General features: G+C 41.4%; 2 protein-coding genes across 2 annotated transcripts; both read right to left on the reverse strand.

Annotated features, from left to right (window-relative positions):
* On the reverse strand, nucleotides 1-3,980 carry LOC112255409 (T-box brain protein 1-like). Its single transcript, XM_024428393.2, has 6 exons — nucleotides 3,356-3,980; nucleotides 2,936-3,090; nucleotides 2,718-2,839; nucleotides 2,294-2,446; nucleotides 2,090-2,151; nucleotides 1-1,504 (listed from the first exon to the last, which is right to left on the reverse strand). Exons 1-6 carry the CDS (start codon nucleotides 3,883-3,885, stop codon nucleotides 892-894), a joined length of 1,635 nt encoding a protein of 544 aa, XP_024284161.1. The 5' UTR covers nucleotides 3,886-3,980; the 3' UTR covers nucleotides 1-891.
* A 1,494-nt stretch (nucleotides 3,981-5,474) lies between these two features.
* LOC112253747 (26S proteasome non-ATPase regulatory subunit 14) lies at nucleotides 5,475-20,663 on the reverse strand. The gene is made up of 11 exons (XM_024425721.2): nucleotides 20,510-20,663; nucleotides 19,723-19,772; nucleotides 17,791-17,862; nucleotides 17,564-17,683; nucleotides 17,372-17,442; nucleotides 16,973-17,123; nucleotides 6,994-7,101; nucleotides 6,791-6,865; nucleotides 6,360-6,485; nucleotides 5,759-5,821; nucleotides 5,475-5,650 (listed from the first exon to the last, which is right to left on the reverse strand). Exons 2-11 carry the CDS (start codon nucleotides 19,768-19,770, stop codon nucleotides 5,552-5,554), a joined length of 933 nt encoding a protein of 310 aa, XP_024281489.1. The 5' UTR covers nucleotides 19,771-19,772; nucleotides 20,510-20,663; the 3' UTR covers nucleotides 5,475-5,551.
* Between the last annotated feature and the right edge of the window lie 657 nt (nucleotides 20,664-21,320).

Consider the following 21,320-nt stretch of genomic DNA (forward strand, 5'->3'; position numbering starts at 1 on the left):
CACAAAAATATTTTATTTTTTAAAGAAAACGTCAATAGTCGCCGAATAAATTAAAGTTATTTGACAAATGTAAAATACAGATGTTGAATCAGCTATGTGAGTACGACAATACACACATTAAACATTATCAAGGATTAAAAAACAAGTTCAGATTACTTATGTCCATTGTGGTCCTCTTATGAATATCTTTCATCTTCAGTTTGTTCCATTGTTCACGCATCTGCAAGCAAAGCAGCAACAGCACTGATAAACCATCATACCTGGTATAAACACATTTAAAGAGAGAAGGAATTGCAACCTCTCCATCTGCTTTTAATCGAATTTATATTTTTACTTCATTTTTAGATAATTAATTAGTGTACATCCTATCAAAGACTACAACACATTCCCTCTTCGCCTTTTTTTTGCGTTGGGCGTTGATTTATTAATATGTCCATTGTGTTTTGAAGCATTGGGCTACTTACTTTTAGTACAGTTGTTATAACTCAGAACCTTGTTTTTTGCGCTAGTAAAGACATTGTGGATCATATATAGCCTACTAAAGCCAGCACAATAGAACATAATGCCAAGGAAACTCAACGCAGGCTAAGACATGAACACGTTCCAGAAATCTATTCAACAAATCAAAATCAATCAATCAAATCAGCCCAAATTAGGAAACAGGATTCAATGAAAACATCTAGAGTGGGACTACAGCAAATGTTATATAGATACATTATTATAGCTTAAATAGACTATTTTGTCGTTAACATTTTAATACTTCAGTCATATCCACAGCCCACTGTAGGCTCATCCAAAAATGCAGTCTAATGAAAAAACGAATGAACGATTTCCAGATGACTATTTCGACTGGTGCCAATAACCTAGGATGAGATATCTCTTCAATTCAGTTTACGATGTCTCTATCCAACTAGACTCCGAGATATCTTGTGGTTTTGCGTCTTCAGAGACACTCGTTGGCAAACTCTCCTTTGAAAGTGAGAGGACCTCGTCAAAGTCCGCAGTACCAATAGCGTGTCCATTAGTCCAGCAGGACAGAGCCGGGCTAGACGCACCGCAATACTGGGGTGAGGTAGGCGCAAAATCCGTTGGTTCTGCGTAATAAGTAAGGGCTCTACCCGAACTTTCCGTTGCGGACAGCTGTAGTGCCTTTCCAGCTGTTGCATATGACAGCAAAGTTGCCGTGTTTCCAGTCGCGTCATTTGTGCGGGAGGCATAGTCCAGTCTGTTGTTGGTCGGTGTCACAAACCATCTCGGGGATGCCGCCATCGTGTCCTCCTCGCTGGTTTGCGGTGAGAGCATGCTGTTAGTTAAGGGAACGTTATAGTCTAGTCCAGACGTAGCTCCTGCGCTAGGGCGGAAACAGGACTTGGCATAAGTGCTGACGAATTGGTGCTGAAGGAAAGAATTAGCAAGTGCATATCTGGCACCTGGCACAAACTGGGCGTAGGTCGAGTCACTCGGCGATGGCGTCAACCGGTCACTATCGTAGCCTGTGTAGATTCTAGAGACATTCAAAACAATCAATTAGGAAATTGGAAAATAATACAAATGAGAAAGACCTAAAATAAAACTCTTCCACAAGGGTGAAGTAACAATGGCATGCAATTATTTAAAAAAAAACTGACGTCTTACACCATTAAGCCTAATTCATCTCCAATAGTTACTTACATTAGATTTAAAACACTAAATATTTGAAGATAATATTGGCAAGAAAATTGAACTTGTCTGTCTACATGAATTCTGACACACAAACGCATAAATATCCAATTGAACAAAAATATGCGCGTATCCAAATCCATAATGCATTTCAAGCTCGTTTACATCATAATGTAGTCCTTACCTTTAAAGCTGGTATTGAAGAAATAATTTAAAAAACATATGGTTGTTTTAGGAGTGACAGCAACGTCACAAATAAATGGGGAAAAGTCGTGCGTAAAGCATAGTCTAATTTCGGAACAAACTACATTAAATCTGTTAATATTTTAGTCACAATTTGTGATATGAAAAATTTCAATAGAATAATATTTAATTATGTAAGGATATTAAAAAACAAAACAATGGCTAGGCTAATATATTTTTTACTTACTTGTCATAATTGTCCCGAAAACCTTTTGCGAAAGGATTGTGGTCTATTTTCAGCTGTGTTATCTGAAAGAAGAAAATAAAAACATTAAAAGGGCCTAGCCTAGTCTAATGTCAATTTGTGAACCACTTTTACCCCAATAGGAAAATATTTGCTTAGACCCAATTTAAAAAATAAATCAATATTTGGAAGAACGAATTTCCTTACGTCTGTGTTCTGGTATGCTGTGACTGCAACGAATTGCGTCTCGGGGAACGTAAATGACTGTCTGGGTTGACTGGCGTTCTCGGCCCCATCCTCGTGCACCTCGACCACATTAAGACGGGGTTGGTACCTATGGAGGGACTGAACGACAACCATCTGAACAGAGGACATGGGAAAACAGGTGTTAATTGGGGCATCTGTGATCATCTCTAGAGACAAAGCACAATTTGAAGATTTGTGTAAAAAAAAAAAAGACAAATAAATTCTGAATTATTTCATACAATATGGTTGATAAATACATAAAAACTCATTTTTTATATACAATCTCTCAATGAAACGTCTCTAGACTTGAATATAGCATATTTTCAAGACCTCTTTCTCCGTATATATATGAGCCTGTACGAAATAAGGATTATATTAAACATACCTGCCCTGCACTTTCCAATGCCCCTTTATTATTTGCCAACTTCAGTTTTCCAAAAGAAATTTCTTGACGCATCCAGTGCGCGCCGGTGTTCGGAGAGTCTGGATGCATGTAGGCCTTGTTCCCTATAAATTGATTATTGAAGACATTACTCACTTTCTTTGTCAGAAAACCTCACTTGGAGAGGATAGAAGGGGGACAAGAAAAGTAACATCACTTGCCTGTCCCATTTGACTCCGCTTTACCGCAGGGTACCCACTGTCCTCCTTGGAACCGCCAGTGATTAGGGTCCGCGAGACTGACGTCCACAAAAATATTGTAATTTGCCGTCGGATCAAGTCCAGATATATTAAAGCTCAGGAATGGAAACATTCGTCTGGAAGAATAAAAAATATAGAGTTTTATTTCCTTTACAACTTCCTACAACTTCCTACAGCCCGCTAAAACTTTACTTAATGAGACAACGAAATTCATTCTAATTGGGACTATTGCTGTGGCCATATTTTGTTAATAAACCCCAGGCGTTTTCAATAAACAGGTCAATATTACTTCGTCCAAATAAGTACGGCAGTTTGCCCACTATGTTGACATTAGCTAACATTATGCAAGGCAAGCGAGAAAGTGAACGGGTCAATACTCACCGCCCCTGTTTAGTGATGATCATCTCTGTTTGGTGCCTGTGAAACGTGAGCCACAGAGCCCTATTGCAGAGATAAACTTGCGCTTTACCAAAAACCATCCCGGTTTGCATTGCTGAGGTCTTGTGGAAAGCACCTCCTTGGTGGCCATGCCCGTATGGCTGAGCGTAAAAATATCCGGGCGCTGGGAAGCCTTGAGGTGACGTAGTGGTCAAGAGGCTATTATATGAGCCTTGCGTGACCACAGGATGGTGTGCCATGTAGTGACCCGAACTGGTGATGGCGAGGGCCGGGTAGGTGGCTCCGTGCAGTGTCCGGTGTGGGAACATGGTACCAGGCGAGGCAGCAGACGCGGACTGAGCTTGGCTGGGGCTGGGCTGAGACGAGGGATACGATCCCTCCGTAGATCCATGGAAGTTATGACGATTGTCGCAGACGGTCTCTTGAGCAGACTGCCTACTGCTTCCCTTGTCGCCGTCACCAAATGAGTCCTCCGAGTCGATAAAGTCGTCTGCGTCTGACAGATTTGTCATCCCTGTGGTTTCTTTATTAGAACGTGTTAGGTTCCTCTTTTCAGTTCAGCCCTTCACTTGAGAGCATAGGGTGGTACTGGGTAGCGAGTTCAGACCTGTGGCAGTCGCTATCCATATTATTGGGCGTTGGATGTTGAGATGCGAAGATATTGGAGCTGCGCAAGGAGAATTACGCTCAACACAAAAACCAATTTGGTTAAGGTTACACGTATCACATGTAGGGAATATGAACTCTAAATACTCCTGGAACGAAACTAATGAAACGTCTACAGTTGTTACTCTTTACATTACAGAATAGGGATAAGGTTTTAGAAGTAGCCTGTACAAACAGTTATATTTATAAGTTATATAAATCTCTCTGATCATGTTCGTTTTGCTGGACGAACAAAACACTGCTGTTTTTATACATCTAGTATCATGTGGCAGGTAGATTATATATTTAAACATGTTTATAGTTAATGACAACATTCATATTTCATTATTTGAATTATTTTTTTAAAATCAGGAAATATGACTAAATATTGAAAGTGGGCACCTCATCACCTCACTTCAAACGGGGCGGGTCATTTTAATGTTGTTGGAAAACAAGGCTCCAAGGAGTGTCAGAAATGTCAACTATGGCATAACTAATTGAAAAATGACAGCTAGTGACAGCTTCACTATATACAGTTGAAGTGGGAAGTTTACATACACCTCAGTCAAATACACTTAAACTCAGTTTTTCACAATTCCTGACATTTAATCCTAGTAAAAATTCCCTGTCTTAGGTCAGTTAGGATCACCACTATTTTAATGTGAAGAATAATCAGAATAATGTCAGAATAATAGTAGAGAATTATTTATTTAATCTTTTATTTCTTTCATCACATTCCCAGTGGGTCAGAAGTTTACATACACTCAATCAGTATTTGGTAGCTCACACACACTTTTTCAGTTCCAAAGTATGTTCATCTCTAGGAGACAGAACGAGTCTCCATCCTGAGCGGTATTGACGGCTGCGTGATCCCATGGTGTTTATACTTGCATACTGTTTGTACAGATGAATGTGGTACCTTCAGGCATTTGGAAACTGCTCCCAAGGATGAATCAGAAATGTGGAGGTCTACAATATTTTTTTGAGGTCTTGGCTGATTTCCCCACGATGTCGAGGAAAGAGAATTTTCCAAGCTGTTTAAAAGGCACAGTAAACTTAAGTGTATGTAAACTTCTGACCCACTGGAAATGTGATACAGTGAATGATAAGTGAAATAATCTGTAAACAATTGTTGGAAAAATGACTTGTGTCATGCACAAAGCCGATGTCCTAACCGACTTGCCAAAACAGTTAACAAGAAATGTGGAGTGGTTGAAAAACAGGTTTTAATGACTCCAACCTAAGTGTATGTAAACTTCCGACTTCAACTGCACATGCAATACATTTGACCAGGACCCAGGGAACTACATAAGGATTAGTGTGCCATTTCAGATGTAGCCATTCTGTGTATATACGGACCAAAACTTTCTCTCAGACCCATCTGAGACCAACCAGTCGAACCGCAACACATCACCCATGCTGCTGTTCTGTATATTATAGATACAAGTCCACGGTCCACCTTTCATACACATTTATTTTTTATAAAACAAAACAAAGAGTTAGAATATGAACAGTTAAATGCAGGGGGAGGCTTCACTGAAAGACCACAGTATCCAACATGGCGGCTAGGCACTGAACAATGTTGGACGTCATCAGGACGTCGACGTGCTCCTCCAGGTGCCTCTTGGGATCCTGCGAGAAGAACGCAGTTAACAGGTTAAGGAAGGTCATTGCAAAGATTTTCCATGGGCATTTATGATGATCGCAAAACAGTATTCAGGTTACAGCGCGGATGGATACCTGCTTTCCGACATTCTTGATGGCCAGCTGCTCAGGGGTCATCTTATCCTCTTCTTCGACCGCCTGGGGTAGAACACAGAAACATTGATTCTCACTCAGACATTAACATTTAAAGCTGGGTCTTGTTCATTATGGCATGTAAAGAAAAAAACATTTTGCAACAGAATATGAAAAAGTGTGTTTTATTTGACCTTATAAGAAACATACAATCATACAAACATCAGTTGCATCACACCTGGCCAGACCGCTCACTTTCAATATTTAAATAATAAATAATTCAATTTTCCTTTGTGTTACTGATGGTGCATTGATTGATTTCCACGTTTTTAGTTTACGCTTTTTCAAGACGAGAGATGAGAATAGAATCATCCAACCCATCAGGTATCTCACTACACCCCCATATACCATGCCTATATCTTGAAAAGGAGTGTTTCTGATTGGACAAGTTCAGGTAGACCCTCCCTGTTTCAGTCCATTTTATTCTATTTGAATACTAATGAACACCACCTGGGAGAACTCATGTAGTTTGCCCACGCTGACCCCTGGTCTAAAAATACTTCCAGGCCCTCCCACTTTCCCCTTCTGATCCCTGCCTGCTCACCTTGTTGTAGTTCTTGGCCAGCTCCAGCATCTCCTTGACGATGTTCTCGTTGAGCTTGCAGTGCTCGCTGTAGTCCTGCAGGGTCAGGCCCTCCATCCAGCTCTTCTTGTGCAGGTTCAACAGCATCTGGGAGGTCAAGGATCAAAAGTCACTCAAGGATCATATGTTAATGTGGCACATGCAACCAAGAGAGGATAGAGGCACCGTGTACATATGTTTAACGGTCGCACAGAAGATGACATCACCTGTCATTCAGGCAGGAGTACATACGGTAGGCATATTATGAAATGTCACTCTCAGCGGTGTAATTATAACTAACTCATTCAACTATGACAGTCAACAGTCCTAATCTTTTTCTGATATTCTATACTCCCCTTAAAAAATATATGTCATTTTGACATGTATAGTAGATTTTCAGAAACTCTTCACACCTTTTGCTCAAGTTCATTTTTCCTGTAGTTGATGGTGATGGAGTAGTAATGCCTGTTCAGTCCATGGATCAGAGCCTTGGAGGAGGACAACAGATGATTGAAATAAGAACAGAAACTCTATATTCACGTGCATGTTAAAAACACAGAGGTGTTCAGATGCGTGCTGGTCAGAGGCGTGCTGGTCAACGGCTCCATGGTCTTACCTGGATGGAGGGCTTGTTCAGATGCCCCAGGTTGGAGGTGGTTTGCCTGGGCTCGTGTCCCAGAACCATCATGTTGGCATTGATCAGCCGGAACGCATCGATAACAACCTGCCCGAAATAACAAAAAGGAACCACGTGTTATCTCACAGAGAGTAGAGGAACGGTGTCCGTGTCAATTCCATTTCAATTCAATTCCTGAGCAGAAAAATAAAATAAATAACCCCCAAAAATTGAAAGAATGCCAAGTAAGTACAACACTGTGCTTTGGATCTAAGCCATGAGGGTAACGTTATTGTGTAAGAATACTGTGAAAGGGAGAGTAGATGACCGGGGACGGAGAGAGATGGTACCGTCCCTGATCTGATGTTCACTAACTGCTGTAACCAGGCTGTCACTCCAGATGTGTGTAAACGACACCAAAACCACGGCTCTGTCTGAGTGCCGTACATGTCCCTAATCACATCCTATCCTAGGCCCTAAGTTGCATCCTTCCAGGTGAGTAGACATTGCATAGTCACAGCAAGGCAAAGATTTGCCACCATGCTATGAGAGGCTCTGCCAACTGCGGTTATGTGTGAAAGCATGACAGATGAGTAGCTCATGGTTACATTCATGTTAAAAGATTGATGAGGATGATGGGTTTATGGCGGTCCTGACTTACTCATGCCTTGTTTAGTAGATGTCACCCTGAGACCTGCGTCCATAAATCACTGTGAAATCGTTTTACTACAAAGCATAGGAAATTAGTGTATTAAAACACATTTAGCTCTTTTCTCACTGGTCTTGGCTGCATTAGCCAAAGATTAAGTACTCAACTTTTATTACCTGCATCGCTCCAAATTAACCCTAGGTTATCGTGTCTTGTGAGGAAATGGGTCACACGAAGGAAAGGTGCCCGAGCGCCGTGAGACGGCTGGCATTATTGTTATGTTCCATCTATGTGGTTATATTGGCTGCTCATTCAATGGACCGTAATGCATTGTGTACAACAATATTCCGAGTGGCGGACAGAGTGACGACAGACGGTGAACATGACAGGGAAGCAGGACACTGCCATGTTCTGAGCATATCAAGAGTAGGCTACATCTTTCACCAGCAAGACTTGGCCGGGAGACACCCTTTCCTCTAAGGCAGAGGGGTGGAACCTGCTAAAAACATAAATATTTCAAAACGAGGATTAGCAAATGTGCCCTGGTATTTGTAGGTTTGTAAAAATGTAATGTATATATTTTAATATTCTCTCTCTCACGCTTGGGTGGCAAAATATTATTAAGACTAAAAAGGTTTTAAACCATCCCCTCGGTCAACACACTACTCCTAATAGCAATCTAATTAAATATCTTTATGAGATTGCCTGTGCTTAGACACCATTTCTAATGTAAAACATTGGAGAGCTAACTTTCATTTCTAGTGGTGCACTCTCCTCTGAGCGGAGATCACACATTGAGATGGAATTGGCTCTCACACCCACAGACAGCTCCGTGGAGGTGATAATAGACAGCTCCCCGGAGCACAGAGGCAGGAGGAGATGGAGGAAGTGCCATATGGGGCCCGTGAGGGTGGAAGAGAGAAAGAAACATAACAAGGAGAGGAGGAGGGTGGTGGGGATGGGGGTGTATGATCAGTTCTAGATGAAGACATCTCAATCCCAGGAGATGTAAGAGTAAACAACCTTAGATGGCTACACGGGCAGAACGCTGTTAGCTAAAATCTCTAACGATTTGAGTTTCCACCCAATCAATCACTTGATTTTATTATTGGATTGATTGAAGTTTGCAGCCATGAGAAAGTCAACCTGTCACACAATTTGCATACAAATTAAATTAGAACATTGCTGAATAAATCATGGTGGTTCAGGGATGCAAACTGATGAAGGCCCAAAAAGGGTGAGAAATCGTTTTTGCGCAGAAACAAGTGAAAAGAAATCTGTGTAAACGCCTGTACCCATTTTCTATACGTGTGACTATCAGATTTTGTGCAGCACCTCTACTCAATACTTCACTCTACTCAATACAACACATTGATTTTCATGATTTCCTTAAGTGCCTGAGGGTGATAGTTTGTAGTGTGATTTCCTTTCCGGTCCATAGAGGTATTTAAGACCGTATTAGAATCTCCCATACAGAATTTAAAGTGAAACTGACCGTGTTTGAACTACTTTGCAGATATCAAACAAACAGACAACCATAATATGAAAAATATAAAATTCCCAGTTTATGCTTCAAAAACCAACTTTATAAGAGGTTTTAAAAATAGGTTATAGTTGACTCAGAATTCCATGGCATACAGTAAGGCATTATTGGCAGAATAGATGGATGCAGTTCAATGGATGATTCAGATTCACCTATACATTTCTTGGTAGTCCCAAAAATATTGCTAGCAGGTTGTAAATCAAAGCTGGCCTGGGTAATCTGTCCAAACAGATTAACAAGGTAGATATGGATTATTTTAAATATGTTATTGGACAATAAACAGATATGGCTTATTAACCTATACGGTCCGAATGATGATGATCCAAGCTTCTTTGAAAATATAAGAATTGATCAACTCTACAAGCAACACTAGACTCTATTATTATGGTGGGAGATTTTAATACGGTCTTAAATACCTCCTTGGACCGGAAAGGAAATCACACTACAAACTATCACCCTCAGGCACTTAAGGAAATCATGAATGTCATGGATATATTGGAATTAGTGGATATATGGAGACTTAAATACTCTGACCTAGTGAGATATACATGGCGGAGGCTTAATCAAGCTAGTTGCCTTGACTACTTTCTTATACCATTCTCTCTGGCACCAAACGTTTAAAAAGTGTTGATAGGGGACAGAATGCGGTCGGATCATCACATAAATGGCATATATATTAATCTTACAGAATTTCCATGTGGGCGAGGTTATTGGAAATTTAATCAATGCCTTTTAGATGATAAATTGTTTAGAACTAGGACAGAAGAATTTATAACTGAATTTTTTCAGACATAACAGCAGATCCCCCACTTTTAAATGTGCCTTTAGAGGCAATGCAATTCAGTACTCATCTATAAAACAAAAGCAATTTAGATCAAGAGTCCATATTAACAAAGGAAATTGAAGGACTAACAGTACAGTTAGATAGCAATAAAAACAGTACCATAGAGTTAAAATAGTTGGGAAGAGATTATTGATGTACCCATTCCATGGCACATGGTTTATGAATTGATACGCAAAACAATGCCGGATTCAAAACTTCTAATTTTTCAATATAAATTACTATACAAAATTCTTGCAACTAATAGAATGTTATATATATGGGGGATACAATCTTCCCAGCTCTGCAGATTCTGCTGTGAGGAGGCAGAGTCATTAGATCATTTATTTTGGTATTGTCCATATGTAGCTCATTTTTGGTCACTGGTCCAGGAATGGCTGAAGAATTGCAACATTGGCCTAGAACTAATGCTACAGATAGCAATACTGGGTGATTTGAAAAGCCATAGTCAATCAATCAATAATATAATAATTATTTGAGCAAAGGTGTTTGTTTTTGGTTTACAATCTGTGGAAGCTATGAGAATAGAAAGGTTCAATTCTTTTGTGAGGCATCACTGCACAGTTGAAAAATATATGATGGGTCGAGATCCGAAGTGGGTGGTGTTGAGAGATAGATGGCGAGGGGGGGGTTGAGTAAAGCTGAAGGGTGGGACTAATAACAAGATAAACTGACCCCTCCTGTCTCAGCCTCCAGTATTTATGCTGCAGTAGTTTATGTGTCGGGGGGCTAGGGTCAGTTTGTTATATCTGGAGTACTTCTCCTGTCCTATTCGGTGTCCTGTGTGAATCTAAGTGTGCGTTCTCTAATTCTCTCCTTCTCTCTTTCTATCTCTCAGAGGACCTGAGCCCTAGGACCATGCCCCAGGACTACCTGACATGATGACTCCTTGCTGTCCCCAGTCCACCTGACCGTGCTGCTGCTCCAGTTTCAACTGTTCTGCCTTATTATTATTCGACCATGCTGGTCATTTATGAACATTTGAACATCTTGGCCATGTTCTGTTATAATCTCCACACGGCACAGCCAGAAGAGGACTGGCCACCCCACATAGCCTGGTTCCTCTCTAGGTTTCTTCCTAGGTTTTGGCCTTTCTAGGGAGTTTTTCCTAGCCACCGTGATTCTACACCTGCATTGCTTGCTGTTTGGGGTTTTAGGCTGGGTTTCTGTACAGCACTTTGAGATATCAGCTGATGTACGAAGGGCTATATAAATAAATTTGATTTGATTTTGATAAACAATGTAAAACATACGGGGTCTGTAAAATGTATATAGGTTCAGAACTTTTGTGAAATAGCACAAATAGAAATCAAACTGGATGGACATCAGAAATACAGGAAGGACTAAAAACAAACAAAAAATAACTATTGTAAGGTAGACTGTCTGTAAAATGTGTATAAGATGTATAAAGTGAAGGTAGAAGCAGAAGTGTTTTAGTTTACTCCAATTGGGGGATCGGTGGTAGGGTTTGCGGGGAATAATAATAAAAGGTATATTCTTTAAAAAAGTATGTATGTCTATATAGGTATGTGTATATGTATGCATGCGTGTATGGATATATATATATTTACCCCAAAAATATATGGGGGATATTAAATTATGCAGACAATTACATTGATGGAAGCAACATTCTTTCCGCAATATTAAGCTGATCCACCCCTTAAATTATTATTATTTTTTTTTAATTTAAAAGCTGGCCTGGGTACATCGTTTGCTACCTCCACCCATTTGGGGTGCACTGTTTCAGTTTCAATGACTGAATATTTTCAACAAAAACTGATGACTGTAACTAAGGCTGGGAATGTCAATACAATCAAACTATACTGTCGCGCGCCCTTCATCTGCCACCATCACATCATGTTTCAGAATAATAATACACATCCCCATGTCGCAAGGATCTGTAGACAATTCCTGGAAGCTGAAAATGTCCCAGTTCTTCCATGGTCTGAATACTCACAAGTCATGTCACCCAATGAGTATGTTTAGGATGCTCTGGATTGATGTGTACGACAGCGTGTTCCAGTTCCCGCCAACATTCCACAGGCCACAATCAACAGCCTGATCAACTCTACGCAAAGGAGATGTGTCGGGCTGCATGAAGCAAATGGTGGTCACACCAGATACTGACTGTCTTCTGATCAACACCCTTATGTTTTTTTTTAACCGTATCTGTGACCAGATGCATATCTGTATTCTCAGTCATGTGACATCCCTAGATTAGGGTCTAATGGGCCACTGTGTTCACAACGTTGAGATCAGCAAACCGCTCGCCCACAACACCATACACGTGGTCTGCGGTTGCAAGGCTGATTGGACATACTATCAAATTCGTTGGAGGCGGCTTATGGTAGAGAAATTACCATTCAATTATCTGGAAACAGCTCTGTAGACATTACTGCAGTCAGCAAGAAATGTGAATTGCTTTGCTATCTAGCTATGATGAATTTGAACAACATCCACAGTTAGCATATCGCATAGTTCTGTTTGTATACATTTGGCATTGATCAAATTGGCAGGCAGGCAAGTCCCCATTCAGTTGTCAAAACGTGAGTTGGGACAAGCATGCATTGGCAGGTAAGCTGCAGAAGGATGAGCAGGCTAATATTCTCCATAATTTATCGGTGCAATTGAGACGGCCATCTAGCTCAAAATGTTTTAGAAGGTTTCTCTAATGTTCCCTCGTTAGATTTTAGCTCATCACATTCTGGCTAGCTAGTTGTTAATCTTATTGTTGATGCTGTGCATAGGCAACTGAGTGAGAGAGAGCCTACCTTTTCATGGTTGTTTGATCAGTAGGACTGAAGTTCCCAAATGTAAGAGGACTCCTGTGGCATTTGCAGAAATCCATTCAGGTGTATTTTATGGCTTTTGGGAAATGCGTTCTAATGATATAAAGTCAAGCTTTTGCTACTGCCTGTAAAAACACAGTCCAGTTCAAATTGAATGACGGAAGGCCCGCGTGGCAAATGGCTTATTTGCATATAGGCCTACTGTAACTGATTGTCTATGGCGCACTGGTCTGCGAAGACTTAAGGTTTTATTTACTGCAGCGTCTAATAATTATCCAAACGCACGGCCGCTTTCCCACTTTTCACAAATGCCATACATGATTATACATCATTCGCATGAATTTATGAAAACAACCATATCTAAACGCTCGCTTGTCAGGAAATGTAAAACAATGGGGTTATATTCTTCTTGGGGGTGTATATGATCAGATTTTAGTAAGACTTCATGTTGCTAAAACGCTGTCAGTTCCAATTTAAGGATCACCAGAAAAAGAGTGACTTTTGATTCAGATTTGAATTACATTGATTAGGCACATGAATCCTACTTTTGAAGCATCTATCCCTTTTTCCAGTGCCATCCAAATGTGCATAGCCAAGGTACCATGCTAGCTAGCCAGGTAACATCACTAAACAAGGTTTAGTTTTTGGTTTTTTATCAAACCAAAAACTAGGGCCCGTGAGTAGTTTTAAACCTTCCGCGTCATGGTTAAAGAAATTGTACGTAAACGAGAGGGTGTGCTAAACTACTTTTTTAGCACCGCCGTGCCTTGGTTATAGGTACGAGGCAGAGTACCGTAGATCAGCAGTCTTGTTAAAAGTTGTTCTGCACTACGGGTTACCAATTAAATAAAATGGCTACTATTTCATCCCTGACGAAAATATAGGCCTAGTCAAAAACACATATGGTTGCTAGCCAAGCCGGCTGGCCGCTCATTCCATCCGTTGTTGCAAACCAAATGGTAGAAATAATGTCTAGATGCCTTTTACAGTCAAGGTAATGAATTAGCTCAATGCCTAGGTTTACCTCCACTGTATTCACATCCTACCATACCCTTGTCTATGCATTATTCCTTGAATCTATTCTTCCGTGCCCAGAAACCTGATCCTTTTACTCTCTGTTCTGAACACACTAGACGACCAGTTCTTATAGCCTTTAGCCGTACCCTTATCATACTCCTCTGGTGATGTAGAGGTTAACCCAGGCCCTGCAGCACCTAGCTCCACTCCCATTCCCCAGGCGCTCTCATGTGTTGACTTCTGTAACTATAAAAGCCTTGGAATCATGCTTGTTAACATTAGAAGCCTCCTCCCTAAGTTTATTTTATTCACTGCTTTGGCACACTCTGCCAACCCGGATGTCCTAGCCATGTCTGAATCCTAGCTTAGGAAGGCCACCAAAATTCCTGAAATCTCCATCCCTAACTATAACATTTTCTGACAAGATAGAACTGCCAAAGGGGGCGGTGTTGCAATCTACTGCAGAGATAGCCTGCAGAGTTCTGTCTTACTATCCAGGTCTGTACCCAAACAATTTGAGCTTCTACTTTTAAAAATCCACCTTTCCAGAAACAAGTCTCACCGTTGCCGCTTGTTATAGACCACCTTCAGCTGTGCCCTGGACACCATATGTGAATTGATGGCCCCCCCATTTATCTTCAGAGCTCGTACAGTTAGGTGACCTAAACTTGGATATGCTTAACACAGACCTGGATAGACCTACAATCTAAGCTTGATGCACTCAATCTCACAAAAAGTATCAATGAACCTACCAGGTACAACCCCAAATCCGTAAACACAGGCAACCTCATAGATATCATCCTGACCAACCTGCCCTCTAAATACACCTCTGCTGTCTTCAACCAGGATCTCAGCAATCACTGCCTCATTGCCTGCGTCCGTAATGGGTCTGCGGTCAAACAACCACCCCTCATCACTGTCAAACACAATCGACCTGGCCCAGGTATCCAGGAAGGATATTGACCTAATTTTGTCAGTAGAGGATGCCTGGTTATTCTTTAAAAGTGCTTTCCTCACCATCTTAAATAAGCATGCCCCATTCAAAAAAATTTAGAACCAGGAGCAGATATAACCCTTGGTTCACTCCAGACCTGACTGCCCTTGACCAGCAGAAAAACATCCTGTGGCGGACTGCATTAGCATTGAATAGCCCCCGCAATATGCAACTTTTCAGGAAGTTAGGAACCAATATACACAGGCAGTTAGGAAAGCGAAGGCTAGCTTTTTCAAACAGAAAATTACATTCTGTAGCACAAACTCAAAAAAGTTCTGCCACACTGTAAAGTCCATGGAGAATAAGAGCACCTCCTCCCAGCTGCCCACTGCACCGAGACTAGGAAACACCACCGATAAATCCACGATAATTGAGAATTTCAATAAGCATTTATCTACGGCTGGCCATGCTTTCCACCTGGCTACCCCTACCCCGGTCAAGAGCTCTGCACCCCCCACAGCAACTTGCCCAAGCCTTCCCAGACCTATATCTATCTATCCTACCCTGCCTTTCTAAGGCCTTCGAAAGCCAAGTAAACAAACAGATCACCGCCCATTTCGAATCCCATCGTACCTTCTCCGCTATGCAATCTGGTTTCCGAGCTGGTCATGAGTGCACTTCAGCCACGCTCAAGGTACTAAACGATATCATAACCACTATCGATAAGAGACATTACTGTGCAGCCGTATTCATCCACCTTGTTGATTCTCTGATCCACCTACCTTTACACAGACGACACCATTCTGTATACTTCTGGCCCTTCTTTGGACACTGTGTTAACTAAACTCCAGACGTGTTTCAATGCCATACAACTCTCCTTCCATGGCCTCCAACTGCTCTTGAATGCAAGTAAAACTAAACGCATGCTCCTCAAACTGGCTGCCCACACCTGCCCGCCCACCCAGCATCACTACTCTGCACGGTTCTAACTTAGAATATGTGGACACCTACAAATACCTAGGGGTCTGGTTAGACTGTAAACTCTCCTTCCAGACACACATTAAGCATCTCTAATCCAAAATTAAATCTAGAATCGGCTTAAAAATTTCACAACAAAGCATCCTTCTCTCATGCTGCCAAACATACCCTGGTCAAACTGACTATCCTACTGATCCTCGACTTCAGCTATGTCATTTACAAAATAGCCTCCAACACTCTACTCAGAAAATTGGATGTAGTCTATCACAGTGCCATCGTGTTTAGTCACCAAAGCCCCATATACTACCCACCACTGTGACCTGTATATACTACCCACCACTGGCTCCAGGTCATCTATAAGTCTTTGTTAGGTAAAGCCCCGCCTTATCTCAGCTCACTGGTCACCAAAGCAGCACCCACCCGTAGCACATGCTCCAGCAGGTATATTTCACTGGTTACACCCAAAGCCAATTCATCTTTTTGCCGCCTTTTCTTCCAGTTCTCTGCTGCCAATGACTGGAACGAATTGCTAAAAAAATTAAAATCACTGAAGCTGGAGACCCATATGTCCCTCACTAACTTTAAGCATCAGCTGTCAGAGCAGCTCACAGATCATTGCACCTGTACATCGCCCATCTGTAAATAGCCCATCCAATTGCCTCATCCCCATATTGTTCTTTTGTACCCAGCATCTCTACTTGCACATTCATCACTCCAGTGTTTAATTGCTAAATTGTAATGAATTCACCACTACGGCCTATTTATTGCCTTACCTCCCTAATCTTACTACATTTGCACACACTGTATATAGACTTTTCTATTTTGTTATTGACTGCACGTTTGTTTAGTCCATGTGTAACTGTGTTGTTGTTTGTGTCGCACTGCTTTGCTTCATCTTGACCAGGTCGCAGTTGTAAAAGGTGAAAAATATATATATATATTTTTTAAATATACGTGCTCCAGTAGGCTGTTACACACAGACAGTAAAGTGAAGTAAGCCCGAGCAACGCAAAGTTAGCCGAGGCAAGCGTGTGGTAATGCTAGCTTGCCAACTTAGATGCTAATGTAGCTAGCTAACATTTATTACACAGAAAGTTGTTATTTGCACTATTGAAACATACATCCTTCTTATCAACTATAATCACAGCATTATTTTGCAGCCAGGTTGCAAAACTTCGAATATCGTTGAAATGTGACGAGTTTGCATGCCTGTGGTTGTTGGACATACCTTTCCTTTGACGCTCTGGATGGGGTCCACCACCACGGCCACGGCTCTCTCCGACAGGGCCTCGAAACTCTGCTGGGTGTTGATGTCAACGCCTGACAGCCAGCAGCCAAACCCGGGGTGACTGTGGTACCAGCCCACCACCATCTCTGGTCTAGTTGGAGGAGCCACCACACAACCACCTCAATTATTTTAGTTCAACACTATTACTGCACAGATGCCTTTCTTTGTGTCTATTTTACACATTTCTTTTTTGTTTTATTGTTACAAATGACATTTTTCTGTTTTTAAGTGTATCCTGGAGTGTAGAGCATGTGTGTGACTTTGTCCTGGAGATGCTATGCCAAATCGAGTGGCGTACTAACTAATCATTTTTGTATTAATAAGTCCATATGCATTTACCTGCCAGTCTGCTTAAGCATATCCAACATTTTAGCTTGGAAGACGGGGTCCACGGCCTCCACACTGACACCCTATTGGAGAGAGAAGTGCTATTACGCAAACACCGGTGGAGAAAACGTCACATGCATAACTATAGAGTTACTCAACATTGTCCTGCGAGGTCTGTTAGGGGAAATGACTGGGAAAACGTACAGTTCCTGACTGCGGCATGGCGAACACGTCAATCACTCGCACAGTGTAGTCGTCCACAAACTCGCCCAGCATCAAACCCATGACCTCCATGGGCACACCAGCACGCCCGTGCTTCAGCATCTGAAGGAGATGGAAATACATGGTGAGACATAGACGACTTTCATGGACACACATGTAACGAGTTGGTGTAAATTATAAATGGCAACTACTGTTTATATCCTTCTTACCTTGAGCAGTGCCAGTGAGGAGATGTACACCTGCTCTGCAGTGTCTACGGCGGGGGCGTCTGTAGGTGGGCCCTGAGGGGAAAATAACGGCTTTTAGGCTATAGTTGACTATCACACAGAGCTGGTTAAGGATGACAAAATACAGCTTCACTGCAGTTTATGATATATTAGTATTATATTACTGACAAACTGATGATCATTGTTTAAAGGGAGACTCAGCAAAATGATGTTGCCACGAGTGGCACCGCAGATATTGAGAGGAGTGAGATGCAAGACTTCGCTCTGTCACAGTGTCTGCGCACGTCCACGGGGAAGTTGAGCCTCGTGCTTCAACGCTCTTAGTTGTTGCAGAAATTGACCAACTATGCTGTTTACTTTATGCTTCTACGTCATATCGTTTTGTCTACCTGTAACATATTTTTGTTGACAATAAACACCACCTTCAAATTGACATTAGCCTAGCCACTAGCCAGTGAAAAACCCAGCAGCATTGCAGTTCTTGACACACTCAAACTAGTGTATCTGGCACCTACTACCATACCCCATTCAAAAGCACTTAAATATTTTGTCTTGCCCATTCACCCTCAATGGCACACATCCACAATCCATGTCTCAATTGTCTCAAGGCTTAGAAATCCTTCTTTAACCCGTCTCATCCCCTTCATCTACACTGATTTAATTGGATTTAGCAAGTCACATCAATTAGGGATCATAGCTTTCACTTGGTCAGTCTGTCATGGAAAGAGCATGTGTTCCTAATGTTTTGTACACTCAGTGTATGTTCAATATCCTGAAAGTAATTTTGTAATTTAAACGGTGATCTGAAACCCTGCATGTCAGAGAGGAAGAGGTTAAAAGAAGACCCCCCCTATTTTTAACACCTCTGTAGGGTGCCAAGGCAGCCACTTACTGGAGGTGTTAATTGGCAAATTCAACGCCAGTCGGGAGCAAGCTCCTCATTGGCCTCGCCTTGCAAGGCTTGGCCACTGCGAACACAACAAAGTGGGCTCTTTTTATTTCTCTCACCAAAGAACGCCCCGGGCTCTTTTGATTGGGCAGGGCTACACTACTCTAAAAACATGTTCCAACAAAGCATGCTCGATAATAGTGCAAGGGAGACACTGCAGTGGTTAGTCAGCCTACACCATAATTCTTTACTTTCGATTAGGCTACTTAGAATTTGTTAATACATATTGAACAGAATGCCTTGACAATCTATTCTCACTATCCAGTTCACATGAAAAATAATGTGTAGAGCTAATAGGCTATAGCTAGGAAAACTATTCAACTTTGCAGAGGTTATTGAGTGAGGTAATTGGCTCCCGAGTGGCGCAGTGGTCTAAGGCTCTGCATCTCAGTGCAAGAGGCATCACTACAGCCCCTGGTTCGAATCCAGACTATCACATCCGGTCGTGATTGCGAGTCCCATAGGGCGACGCACAATTGGCCCAGCGTCATCCAAGTTTGGCCTGGGTAAGCAGTCATTGTAAATAAGAATTTGTTCTCAACTGACTTGCCTAGTTAAATAAAGGTTAAATTAAAAAATGTATATAAGTTGGGCATTTTTATAACTAACTCTTAACATGATTTTGTGGGCTATAGACTACATAACAGTCTAATACTTACAATATTTAAGACAGCTAAGCAGTGCCAGGTCCTTTTCAGTCTGTGGATAAGAACAACAAGGTCTACCCTGGCTACAGCCTCTCACTTTTCATTTGTAGTCGCTTCTGCCTATTCCACCCATCTCAAGTCAGCATCACTCCCTGTTTGGTGATCAGGAATAAGATAGGTGTTGTAGTGAGGCTAGGATAGATATAGCCCAATATTAGAGCTATATTAGAGCTTTGATTCATTATTGAATTAATGAGACAAGGTCTAAAGGCATTCCATAGCGACAGGGTGCGAGATAAGTCATGGCTGAAAACACACCTGACCCAGTCCAGGCATTCCTCCTCCAAGCCTCAGCAGCCTATCCATTTCTGTTGAGGGGAAAAAAACAGCAATGAATGTCAACCCTATTTATCATCTTTAACCCGATTACTTTCTAAACAATATGCATTGTTGTTAGATAGTAAACTACAAAACAGTTGTTAATCTATTTCACCAAAAGGTAGTAAAAAGAGCAGGATAGAATGACATGATGGAATAGTTTGACAGGTAACGTTAGCTCTCAGACAATATGATTTTGTGACCTGTTTCACAGGTAGGTAGCTGATTTTCCTGATTAATCTGGAACGTCTGCTTTCAGACAGTACCATCTAGTTATTTTTCCTGCCTGTTATATAACTAGATTCAAGAATTTGTGATGAGACAATTTAATGTTAATGACAGTCAAGTCACTACGCTAACTAACGACGTTGACAGTTAGCGTTAGCTACATATTATAGGTAGTTGGCTAATCATCTAGCTGTCTAATGTTAATGTTATCCACCAGAACAAATAAAATAAATGTTAAAACACGGTATAACATCAAATTCTTAATAAACAGTGGTCCCTGTCAACTATCCAACATGTTTGACTAAGTTTGCTAACGTTAACCAGATAAACTGCCTTAGCTCGCTTGCTAGCGGTAACGTTAGCGACAGTTAGCTAGCTAACGTTAGCTCTTTCGTTGCACGGGAGTCGAAAACCCGAACTAACTAGATAGCAACTTCTTCAGCGTGGATTATTTTCTGCTAGGGTAGTGATCTAAACATTTGTGGGAGTGCGATCTTACCTGTTCAATCTGTAAAAATGTTGGAAAGAATACTCGCGTGAGAACTATTGAAGTCTAGCTTGCTACAATGAATCAGCCAGAATTCCTCATTCAAAACAAATTCGTCGGAACATTGGGTACTTCCGGCGCCTTGATGACCACTTCCACCCTCCGCAACATTCTGCTGTAGGTCGCTTTCTAGAAGCAAGGGGGAGCTGAATGCAGCTGACTCCGTGTCCCTTAAGCTGCACCAGCTCGTAAAGCAGTTTGTGCATTTAATACAGACCCAAATTGATGCTCAAAGCACCAAATATTAGTGTGATACAAACTAGGCTAACAAACCTGTTCCAACCTTTGTGAGAATGTATTATTGCCATTGTCCATAGCTACCAATGTGGGCATCCTAGTGCAGCCTGCTATAATTGTCAAATCATACGATTATATTCCCCTGAGATCTGTAGCTTTTTTGTCGTGCAATGACTAAAAGCTGTTTTTGTTCTGCTTCCCATCTCACACAATATATAACTGTTGGTCCCCCCATTTCCATCCCTGGGGTTTTGACACATTGTAATTAGCTTCTTACTACACCCCCAAAATGGCTCGCATACTCTTCTCTTTATGGATTTCTAGTATAACCAACATTTGGGTGGCAGGCAGACATAGCCTACACAGAATGAGGACACATCACAAAACAGTTGTGGAACATGTTCTTTGGTTTCAAGCCAAGACCGACCAATAGCTGATATTACAGCTCATTAGTCTCCAAAGTGTCTAATAGAAGTATAAGAAAATGGTTTAAGCTACAGAACCATGGTCAACAATGACAAATAGA

This window comes from Oncorhynchus tshawytscha, linkage group LG07 (genome assembly GCF_018296145.1).
Source record: "Oncorhynchus tshawytscha isolate Ot180627B linkage group LG07, Otsh_v2.0, whole genome shotgun sequence".
Classification (NCBI taxonomy): Eukaryota; Metazoa; Chordata; class Actinopteri; order Salmoniformes; family Salmonidae; genus Oncorhynchus; species Oncorhynchus tshawytscha.